Below are 11808 nucleotides of genomic sequence, written 5' to 3'. Positions count from 1 at the left end.
ACTCTGCCACAATGCTGCTGAAGTTTTTTCAGCATAGATCTCTTTGCTGTGATCTTGAGTAGTTTTAACCACCTGAGCTCTTGGGCAGACCCATGAGGATTCGTAAGAGAACTGTAGTCCATGCATAGGTGGATCCATTGCATATTATTAGATAGGTCTGTTACGGTCTTCCTGAGCACTTACCAAAGCTTAGAACCAGAATTCTCCATCTATCCCACCTTCCCTCAAAGGGTGATTCATCAATCAAAGAAATGAGCTCATATGTTGCATCTAGCTAAATGTATAGTCCAAAAATAACTGCTTTCCACACTAAACTCCAAACACACGTGCAGGGTACCTGCATTTCTCTACATTTTCTACACATTACAAAAAATAATTAAAAAATTAGAAGTGATGAAAAAAGCAGAAACAGCTTTGGAAATGAGGCAGGTTCTTCTTTCCACTGAAGAAAGTAGGCGATAGCATTACCCGTTCAGCTTCGGCACCGGTTGCTAAGGCAGCTCTCAGAGAGACCTGTAAAGGAATGGTCGTTCCATGCACGGTCCCAGCTGGCAGAAGCTTAATTGCCGATGGAGTAAGTGTTGGTTCTGATCAAGGTGTTACGTCGAGAACTGTAAGACATATCTTCGTAGACTGCATTTGATTTTCTTTTCTGGAAATATTTCTTCATCTGCAAAACAAAGTAAACTGCCATTCAGAACAGAGCTTGAAAAAGCCCTGACCAAGGAGGAAGTGAATTTACATCTTAGGAGTCCATCTGTTTGAAGTGGAAATGTACTTTTAAAATTTCTCTCATAACCCAACGGGGTCTTAGAAGATTAGGTAGAAATTGTCCTCATATTTAATATATTTAACCTTTTTACTTAACTTTCTGTAGTCAGCCTGATACAATTTCACTAAAAGTTCCTTGAAGAGCTGGGTGTAACTGCAGCCCCAACATAAATAATGCTTATCCTTAGTTTTTACTGACAACACAAGACACTAGTTTCCACAGGGCCACTTGGCTTTGCCAGAATGATGTCATATTACTGGTTTTTAGCAGTACTGAAGCCATATGCGGAGGGATGAGATAGGAGCCTGGCCTGTGAATCATACTCGGTTAATTTTGAGTAAACTTTATGGAGCAGAAGGATCTATCAGACACAGATAATTTCTGGGCACTTTCTGCAGAATATATAGTAAAATATATATGCAGTAAACAAACCCAAGAAAGGAAAATTTTCTTGGTCACTTTTTTTTTCTAGGACAGGGCAAAATTGTTCTCCTACAGCTGCTTTCAGACCTTAGGCTATTTTATGACTTCCTGTTGTCCTTTTGTCCCCCTCCAAACATTCTCTTACATCTATTACAAGATTGCTATATACAGGTCCATTCCCAATTGGGGGAAAAAAAAAAAAAGGAAAAAAAAAAGGGAAAAAAAAAAAAAAGCAGCGAAACAGAATAGCGAGGTGCTCTGTTCAGGGAAATACATACAATGTATGGCTGTGGTGTCGACTGCAAGGCTTACCTGAGGTTTGTTATCAAAAGGCAAACAACATCTCATTTGCTAAGAGTTACCGAAACATAAGCAGACACAGTCTTTACCACCAAGAATTGGCAGCTGGGAGACATTAAACAAGGGCGAAGAGGAGACAATAGAAAGCCATGATTCCTTAGGCGTATCAAATGCTTGCTTGACTCAGTCACTATTTACAAATAATATCAAAGGCACCTATTCACTCAACCCAGACTCAGTTTTACTTTGGTGTGGTAACAGCAAACTTACATCAATGTGATACAAGGTGCAGCACACCAGCACAGAAAACAGTAGCGCTGCCACGACGGTAAGACCATAGATGCCCCAGGAACTCTGACTGCAGGCTGTCTGCTCCAGTTCTGCATGTGAAATTATATTATTATTATTAATATGAAGAGGTAGAATTCTGTTTTTGTTATAAAAACATTATTTACTGGCCAGCAAGAGATCGGATCATGCTGTGTATTAGCATTCTCCCTGGCATTCCCTGTGCTCCTCTAGAGGCTGGTGACGACCGCAGGCGGCACGTGAAGAGTCAGCGAGGAGCACTCTACAAAGGCAGTACCTTCCATACCACTCATCAGAGTAGGGCCACGCGCTCATAACGGAAACAGAAGATGCTTTGCTACCGTATTACAGCAAAACTGAGGGCTCGGGCAGGAGCAATCAGGAACTGCGTAGCAGCTAGGTTTGTCAGGCTGCAAGCAGTACAGAGAGAAGTAGGAGGCTGCTGTGCTCTGGAGTATATGCGCTGAGCAGAATAGTGCTAGTGGAAAGGGTTACAGTTCTTTAAAACCTCCATTAATTCGTATCTGAATAACATAATATCTGGTAATCACCCTGCTGCTTTGATGTACAGCTGCCATTTTCCCCAACTCACATTACTGGGTTGTTGCACCAGTTATGGCTACTGGCACAGAACGAGACCACGGTCTTTTTCGCAGACTGAGGTAGATCCTTTGCGACTCTTAGGGCCTATATAAACCTTATTTTAATTTCCCAAAGACCTCATCAAAGCCCAACGCACAGGGTTAAGTTGCACCAGTAAGATCAAAATCAAGCACTATATTGCTGGTTTTGTCTTCATCTTAGCAAATGATTGCAACACCATCCCACAGAAAAAGCCCCAAAACTCCTGTCCTTGGCACATATGCTCCCAGTATACTCAGTGTATAATAAGGGTGTGTGAGATCATGTCTGCTATTATCTGTGGTACTTTAAGTAAATGCCTGAGGACTTGTTCTGTGTTCCCTGCTGTGACCTATCTTTAAACACGAAGACTGCTATAGGGAATGGTTTCTAAAAGATATTTATGTCACATTAAGGTCAAAGAACCGATGCTAAAAATGCTGATGAATTTCCTAAAACTGACAGATTATTCACAGACACACTAAAGTGTTTGTTGTCTGATTTTGACCTGTTTTTTTTTTTTAAGATGCGGGATTATAGCAAGTTCTCTCTTCTCTAATTCCCCTCTGGTGGTACAAGGCAGGTAGAAACATAGTGCCTATGTCTGCGTCCTAGTACAACAAGGTGCAGAGGAGTCCCAGCACTCTCTCCAAACTTTCCCAAGTACTGGAAGAAGTCTAGCCATGGATTAGTGCTCTACCTGTTCTGACTGAAGTTCTGCCAGTTTTTAGTCCACCTTTTGTATTACAACATGCCTACAGATATTTACAATTAAACGAGCAAAAGGACAGTACCTCTAATCAGCATCATGGTGCCACTGCTATTCACCGAGAGGAAAGAGGAATTTTTCAGCACCCCAGCACATACATATATATCACTGTCGTTTTTCTGTAGGTTGTGTAGAGTTACCACTATTTTCTTTTCTTGCTTTGAATACTCCAAGCGATTAGCAAAAGCAGGAAAAATAGTTGAAGCATTCTGACTTGAAACGTACAACACTCTTTCAGGTTGCATGTGAGTCTTGAGCAAGAAGATCCCTTCATCTTCACGGGAGCTTTTCAGTGCACAGGTAATGCTGATAGACTGGCCTTGCTGAGGGTTGACATAGAGTGGTGACTGTTCAACAACTCCACTGTTTTTTGCTAAAAACACGAGAGATTAATGGCTACCACATATTTAACACAATGCATTTTCACTAGGGAGCAAACACAGAGGTCAAAGACAGAAAAACCAGACCACAGAAATTTAGGTAAAATTGGGTTTTTTAAAGGCTATCTTTATGCGTGCCTTGAGAAGAAAGATGTATGTCAGTACACCCTGGCATGTTTTCCTGCCCCAGGATCTGAAAGTAGAATTGACTGAACAGGTTTACCTGGTTGTAAAGTGTGTCTACCTACCTAGAAAACACACATACTGAACTCTTCTGAGAGAATACAGCTTCATCAGTTTGCCCTCGAGACATGGATCGTTGCCTGCTTTCTCAAGTGAGATTAAGTCGTAGAAAGATCTGGGGACTATTGGTCTGTATAAAATCATACAATGTGGGTGCCACCAATGTTGAAAATCATCTTAAAAAAGTAGTTATTAAGAGCTTGCTGTCCAGCTGGGAAGACATTTCACCGAGTTCCTCTGAGGACAGACCCTCTTCCTTTTGACATTATCATTAACATGGATGAGGGAATGAAGACAGAATTTATCACATCTGTACAAAAGATAATTCTGGGAAGGCTGCAAGCATTTTAGAGAAGAGGATCAGAATCAAAAAGGTAATTTAATAAAATAATTTGGAAAACCAGTACATAATCAACAAGATCGAATTCATATGAGAAAATACAGTCAAGACATTTGAAAAAAGTAGGCTAAGGAAGGACATGGTAAGTCTTCATAGATATAAATTACTACTACTGACCCAGCAATCAATTAGGTTTTGATGCCTTGGGGACAGGAAAGGAAGAAAATCCTGTAATTTTGGGTAAAGACGTTTCAGGTTAGATGGACTAATCAGAAGGGTAGGTAGAGGAACAAGATGCCAAAGAATATTGTGGACTCAACCCTCTTCTAATGGGAAAAAAAAAGAAAATAAAAGACAGAAAAATACTTCCTCTAACTAAGAGAGAGTGCCAAAAGGGGCCCTTGTGCCCATTCGTGAACTGTTTGTTACGAAAACACCCACATCCCTTTACTCTGTGATGCCCAACCGGCAAACCCTGCCTAGCACCAGTTTTTATCAATTTGTCATTTAAGATGAAATAGTAAAAACAAGAGATTTGCAAAAACTGCTACCAAAAAAAGGCTCATTGCTTTGCTAATTATTCATAAAGATTTGACTGACTGTTATGGAAAGAGCTATGGGTCCTCACTGTTTCCAAACTGCTGCAGCAACCTATGACTCATGTGAAAATCTGCAGCTAGGATTAAATTAGTCATGAATGGTCGTTCTAGCGGTTTGCTCGGTACTGTTCTGTCTAGTATGTTTTCTTCATCTTTTCAGGGAACAGACCCACACTTTCCTTCAAATCAGTACGTTACCTGAGCAGACATGGCTAAAGTTCTGTCAGACTCTTTCTCCCATTATGCTTTCTTCCAATCTTTGATTTAAAAAAATATTGCTGTATTTATTAATTCATGACATAAAAGGGGGAATTGCAATACCTTTCACCACTACTATGGTTGTTTTCCCATTCAGCTTTTTGTGATGGCCTTTTTTTTTAATATACTTAGTGCATAGGTAGATATTGGAATCAGATTCCTGTACATTGTGCAGAGTTATCCTGAGATTCCTTCCTTCCTTTGAATACCTGATGCGATTAGCCAAAGCAGGAAGGATATATGAAGTATTGTGCTTGGACACATATATCACATTGGCCGGCTGTATGCTAGTTTCCAAGTACATTCCCACTTCATTTTCTGAACCTTTCATGGAGCAGGTTATGCTGATGGAGTCTCCTTCCCAAACACTGATAATGTCTGTTGACTGTTCATTTTCTCCACCTAAAAATAAGAAATGCAATTGAAATTATAATATCAGAGTTCTTTTTGATCTCTTAATATCAAAGTAGCTTTCAAAAATAACTACTCCATCAACAGAACCGCTCCGTAAGACTGGGCCTTAGTCTCGCAATCCTGTATATATCATCTTTTGGCTGGCCTGAAACCTATAGTGCCTTTCATGTCCATTGACCTGTGCAAGTCAGTGTCTCCCCAAAGTTTAAAAGGCCTGGGCAAAAAAGTGGCTTCTGTCACTCATGCAAAAAACTTAGACTGCTCTGTAGATTCCCAGTATGATCCCATCAGTTCTCAAAATACAAGCTTCACTGAACACAGCCCAATAACTGGAGCTGGTTGAGCGTCTAAATCTGGAATTCAAAAGGTATCAAAAAATGGCAAAGAATGGAAGAAATGAGGTTTGGTGGGGTTTTTGGGTTTTTTTTTTTTTAGAAAGGAGCTTTTAGCAACCTCAGGAAACTGGATAATGCAGCCTCTTGGGAAGAGAGCTGCAGAAGGTTTAACTCTAGCTTATACTACGAAATAAAGGTGTAAAAATATATGAGACTCTCAGAGCTCTCTAATGACCTCAATATCAAAAGACATTGAACAATAAGTACTTAGGCAATGAATAGCGAGGAACAGAGGGAAATGCCTAAAAGAAATTACATTAAAAGCAAGGGAAGAAAAATTAAATATAGAGCATTGCATACCTAGGACAAACGTTGTATAGAAAGGGTAGAATTATTCACTGTTGACAAGCAAATTAAGGATCCCTACATACTTAAAACAATTTATTTTAATAAGGGAACAAACACAGAAAAAGCAGATCATGGAAATTTAGATACAGCAGGTCGATCCAATCTGACCAGACACAAGGACATTCCTTCTACATCACTTAGAGAAGAAATTAAGGCAACCCAGGAGTTGTCAGCAATTACCTTCCAAAGCAGCAGAGGTGATGGAGAAGGCTGGAGTAAAGGCCGAGCACTCAGCCTTTACTGGCGGGTAAGGAAAGCCTGGGAAATTCATCTCCATCAGCCTAAAATCAGTATTTCTAAGCTGACCCACACTTAACACGATCTAAGAACCCAGGCAGCTAATGGCAAGCAGCTTCAGTGCATCAATTGTTTTCTCCAAAAGATCAGGGTAGAAGTTCAAGAGTTAAATTATATTATATTATATCAGTATTGACTCCTCAACAACCACTAAACTAAAGAATGGCAAAGGCACTCAAATATTCTCACCAGTTTCACTGCATCATCCTTTCAGACACGCTGATTTATGGATGATATTTTTTTCTCAAGTCACCATCCTTTCCAGTTATTGTCAATGGTCATGGGGGAAAAAAGGGCTGACTGTTTGGAGACATCATTTTCCTCAGCCTGTTCTCCTCAGAGATTCACACTGTTTTCCCCAAGTGTGCCTCCAGCTTGTACTCTTAATAGCTACAATATTCAGTAATGAATATTTCTCGCAAGGTTTTATTACGCCTTCAATAACTATGTCCTTAGTAAATATCAATATTAATTTCTATCCAGTAGTGGGCTCCCCCCGTCCACCCTAACAATACAGTTACAGTTTATGTTGAAATACTAGGAAAGCAACTTCCACTCTTTCTACAGAGAGTAATTTCTACGTACAAAAGTTCTGATCACAATAATTTTTCATCTTCTTTTCTAAAAACTCATTCTATAATTTCAGAGAATGTTTTTCAAAGTTCCACCTGGTTTTTCTAATGATGAATTTGCCAGGAACCTGTTTGAGACAATAGAGTAAGGGGAAAGGGAAAAAAAAAGAAAAAAAAAGGAAAGAAAATACTGAGACTTATGAAACGTAAGAGCGTCTACATTATACATACCGTTCTGTCCAGGGAAGCACGGAAGAAGCAGAAGAAAGAAAGATGCAGCTGGGAGACGGGACATCCACAGCATTTTCAAAGGTCTTTTTAGTTGTTCTCTACTATCTGACTGACGAGTTAAAGACCTGAAGAAAGGGCTGTTATGCCACAAGTTGGCCTGTTTTCTTCCAGCTACCTCAGCCGTCTACTGAAAGAAGTTAGCAACCTGCTTCTTTTGCCTTAGTACCACAACAAATGTGACACAAAGGGGGAAGAGAGATTTCTCTGAGAGGTGCATCTTGGTTTTGACTTCACACCTAGAACGCCCATGGTTTCCTACTGCTGAACCACCCCCAACCCTGAGGGCAGGATTAGAAAAAGCCTCTATAGTGAGCACCTACCTTCCCTTTACAGTCAGCTGGGAAAAGGTAGGCTCAAAGTTGTTCTTTACAGTGCCAAAGGCATGCAGTTATCTCCCTGCCGTGGCCTTACTGCAAATGGGGGTGCTTGGTACGATCGGTTCAGTCTGTCAGCGTTCCCACGGACTCAGCAGGCTGCCTACTTGGTGGCTGCACACGCATAAGTCTTGGCTTTGTAAGGAGCAAGTAGATGAGAGATGCTTCATTACTTCAGGTAAACTGTAAATTATTATGCAAACCCTGCTCACAAAACTGCAGGTTTGGTCTGCATCTTGGCAATGACAACGTGCGTAATTTCCAAGCAAGAGCATGGTATGTCCCTCTCACATCCCTCCTGGCTCCACATTTGGTAACGCGTCTGCAGCACGCAGGAGCTGCTAGCCACCAACAGAAGGGAATAGCGGCTACAGCTCACCTGTAGCTCCTGCTCCCTCCCCGACATGATGAAAAGCACTTCTTGCAGGCACTGTTCTGTGTGTCAACACACAGGGAAAGGGGGTGTTCCCAAAGAGTTTCTTGAATGCTTGAAAGCGTAGAAATTTCATCAATTATTGTAAAGAAAACAGAGCTCAGGCAGGTTGTGAAATGAGCTTTCAATTAGCCCTACAAAGGCTCACCACTGGATAAAAAAGCAGATGCCAGGAGTCTTCTCTTACTCCCTGTCTTTGCTTTTGCAATATTTAAGTGAATCATACAATAATACTGGATTATGAGTTTGGGATTCATGTGATGGTGATGCTTTGTAAAGGAGATTAACAAACCAAATAACAATACGATCAACACAGGGTTACCAATGAATAGTCAATTTTTAAGCTGGTGTTTTATTGTGATGAGTATAATAATGCAAAATTTAAAACCACACAATTAAAATGAAATTACAGCTATCAAATTATGGCATTTAGTAAGTCAGGCCACTTAGTATCTTTAGTCTTTTTTTAATTCCGTAAACAAATATTTGCCTATGTTTATATATTGCAAATCAACACGCAGTTGCTTAGAACAAACACTGCAGAACTGCAAAGCTATTTGCTACACTTTTTCCTGAGATGTGCGTACCAGCACAACACAAGTCAGGAGGGGCAAAGTGAAACAGTTGGTAGTAAGGCCTCTGAATATCACAATCTGCATAACCATCAGCAGAAAGGAGATGTAAGGGAAAGGGTGCTTGAGTGAACCATAAAGATGAGTTCTGAGAACTGTCACAGGGCTGAGAACTGTCACAGGGCAGAGGTACCCATATAACCCTTCTGCTCAAAACATGTCCAGGTGTCTGGCCCCAACTGGTGTTAAAGAGTAGAAATTAAACGTGCACGTCATTAAACCTGAATCCCTCAAGTTAATACAATGCGAGTTCTCAAATATCATTTCACCTCTTTTCCAAAGAACTCAAAATCGCAGTCTACACCAAAACCACCCAGTGTCAGCCATCGATTTGAACACCATATATACACACATGCACACATAGATTTTTTCACACACATATACGTGGAAACATTTGTTTTTCTCATGAAAAGACCCTACAAAAGAACTGCTGTGGCCTTCAATTTTAAGAGAGTATTTTTCTAGGTATAGGAAAATAACGTGTACATCACTGGAAATCTCCAGAAGCACAGTATACAGCTTGATTGCATAAGCTGGAGCACTCGGCACTTCCTCAAAGGCACCCACAGCAATGACTTACAGCAGAGGGAAACGGAACCGAAAGCCACACTGCTTTGGGGGTCAGCAAGTGAAAGGCCCATACTTGATTTTGAGCACTGCTTTCCCAGGCTGTAGCAGCAGATATGTTATTTCCTGAAAAAAAAGATGGCTTTTATCCCTAACCAACCTCTTCCTCACTCCTTTTAGACACAGCACCACTCTGTTGAATGCTTACAGCAGTCTTGTTCTGGGCAAACCCAGGAACGGCAATTGTGCTAAGGTACACTATAAAGAGGAAAAGTCTTTTTCCTTCTATCTCTAAATCCTTGCACAGTCTGGACTCTTTACAGGTAACAGCTTTGGCTTATTGAATAAACATGTTATAACATTCATCATAATATAACAGAGTTCACAACTGGATCAGTCAAAATAACACACTCGGTAAATACCCAAAAGCTTTTCGATAGCTGGGGATTGCCATCTCTTCGTGAAGTTTTGACTGCGTTCCACCACATTAAAACTGAAAAGACAAAATCCAAAGAATAAGCTGAGAGTTGAATTAAAAGGGTCTCTTAGATCAGCATGAGTGTAAAGCCTCCACTGGTGAAGGAAAAATAAAAAAAAAACAACCCATAACAGCACTAGTCTCCTGTGCCAAAAAAGAGCCAAATTTAAGCACAGAGGCTTTTTTGTACTTCTAAAATGTGAAATAACATTTTTTGATGTCTTTCATTATGAACTTTTCCCTTTAGATTTGATTGTAGCAAATTTCAAGAGTCACACGACGTCCTACATCCTTTGAGATTTCCTGCTGGAAGTTTCAGCTGCAGGTCTATGGGTAATTAAATCACATAAAAATGATTCAGCAAGTATTCATACTGTTTCATGGATCTGCTTTTCCAATTGTGCTGCTGATGATTTTTGCTCAAAAGCCTGACACTAAATGAGGTCTAATGCGAACTTTTAAGGATTCATTCAAATCAAGCATGAATGATAAATCATTTGAAGATGACACACCACCTGTGAGCTACAAAATGGGAGTCCCTGAAGTGCAGCATTCATCACATACTGTCTGCATGCAGTATACCCAAACCTGTCTTGAGATGCAGAAATATTGTAGTCTTTTTTGATAAGGAAACAGAGCAGGTACATCCACATGCTTTCCTTTCCACTGGAGTTACTGTTGAAAGTGTCCTACACTAAAATTGCCAGTATTATGGCCTAATTTGTCAAGGAGATTGACATCATACTTCTGTTCAGCCTGGGAAGAGGCTATGGCCTCCATGACCCAATGCCATTGCTGCGGAAGCTGGATATAGCCCTTCCATCCACCCTTGCGCAGGAACGAGCACGCAGACATGTCCTCAACCTGCAGGTGGCTGCAAACTCAAACGTCTGTTCAAAAGGCCAAACCCCTCTAATTCAACAAACCAGCCACCTGTAGAAAATGCTTTTTTGGATCTAGAGACCACCTGGCAGTTAAAAAAAATAAAGGTCTATGAGCATGCTATCATGCTATGAAATGGAAGATGTGCAGAGAGTATCTGCCCTGGGGCTCAACACATCCTTCCTGAGCAGATACAGTTCTCTGAAGAATTTCAGACGAATTGATTGTTTCAGTCATGAAAATCATTGAGAGAATTCAGCTGGTTTACACCTGTGCTGCTGAGCCAGCCACACATCTTGCGATGACTGCCGTCCTCAGCGAAGCACCAGGAGAGGATGGCAGATCCAGGGAGCTTCTCATGTTGCTCGCGAAGGCCTGGAGCTGGAGGACTGTGGCAATCAGTCCTCAGTGAACACATGGATTTGGTGAAGGTACATTTGTGAAAACTACCACAAGGTCTCAATATAAAATGAGCATCTGTTTCTTCAGATGAACGCTGTACGTCATTACCGAGGAGCATGCTGCTGGCATAGAGGCCTGGTTTTTCATTTGTAGATGTTTTTCAAATAGGTACAAGGTTTTATATGTCAGGAACCCATCTGGGTTTTCTAACACCTGCAGAATTGAAGGAAAAACATCTGTGAGGACACGAAAAGCACAGGTTGATTTCAGTGAGAATTATAATCCAGTTGCCTGTATTTAGGCTCGGAAATCTGGAGCGTGAAGTCCTCAGGGCAACTATCTTGTCCCATGTGCGACTGGACCATGTCTTGCTCTGAAAGGTGAAAGGATTGCAGCTTCATTGCCCAGCGAGTTCATGGCATATCTGCTGAAACCCTGCCCTGGTTGTGGTGGGCCATCAGCCTTTGCCTGAGAGGGGCTCTAGGACAGGCCTGAAACATCACCGAGCGTTACATCCAGGGCAGGACCTCAGGGGAGCCACTGGTGGTATATTTTTTACCTATCACACCAATATATCTATTAATATAGATATTAATAGATACGTCTTAATGTAACAACTGCAGTGAGACTAGTGTTGTGTTATCTTTACTGGGTTTTGCAAGCACTTGTGCAACTCTTCCCCGCCCACCGCCATAGCCTTGCATTTTAT

General features: G+C 41.0%; 1 protein-coding gene across 1 annotated transcript; it reads right to left on the bottom strand.

The window, feature by feature from the left end:
• Positions 1-559: 559 nt before the first annotated feature.
• On the bottom strand, positions 560-8111 carry CD7 (CD7 molecule; the record flags this gene model as incomplete). The annotated part of the gene is made up of 4 exons (XM_082008269.1): positions 560-687; positions 3220-3567; positions 5078-5416; positions 7997-8111. 4 exons carry the CDS (start codon positions 8109-8111, stop codon positions 560-562), a joined length of 930 nt encoding a protein of 309 aa, XP_081864395.1.
• Between the last annotated feature and the right edge of the window lie 3697 nt (positions 8112-11808).

The sequence above is a fragment of the Phaethon aethereus genome, assembly GCF_964289735.1.
Source record: "Phaethon aethereus genome assembly, chromosome: 18".
Classification (NCBI taxonomy): domain Eukaryota; kingdom Metazoa; phylum Chordata; class Aves; order Phaethontiformes; family Phaethontidae; genus Phaethon; species Phaethon aethereus.
Note: the sequence above shows the minus strand (reverse complement) of the source record. Positions and strands in the feature narration are given on the sequence as shown.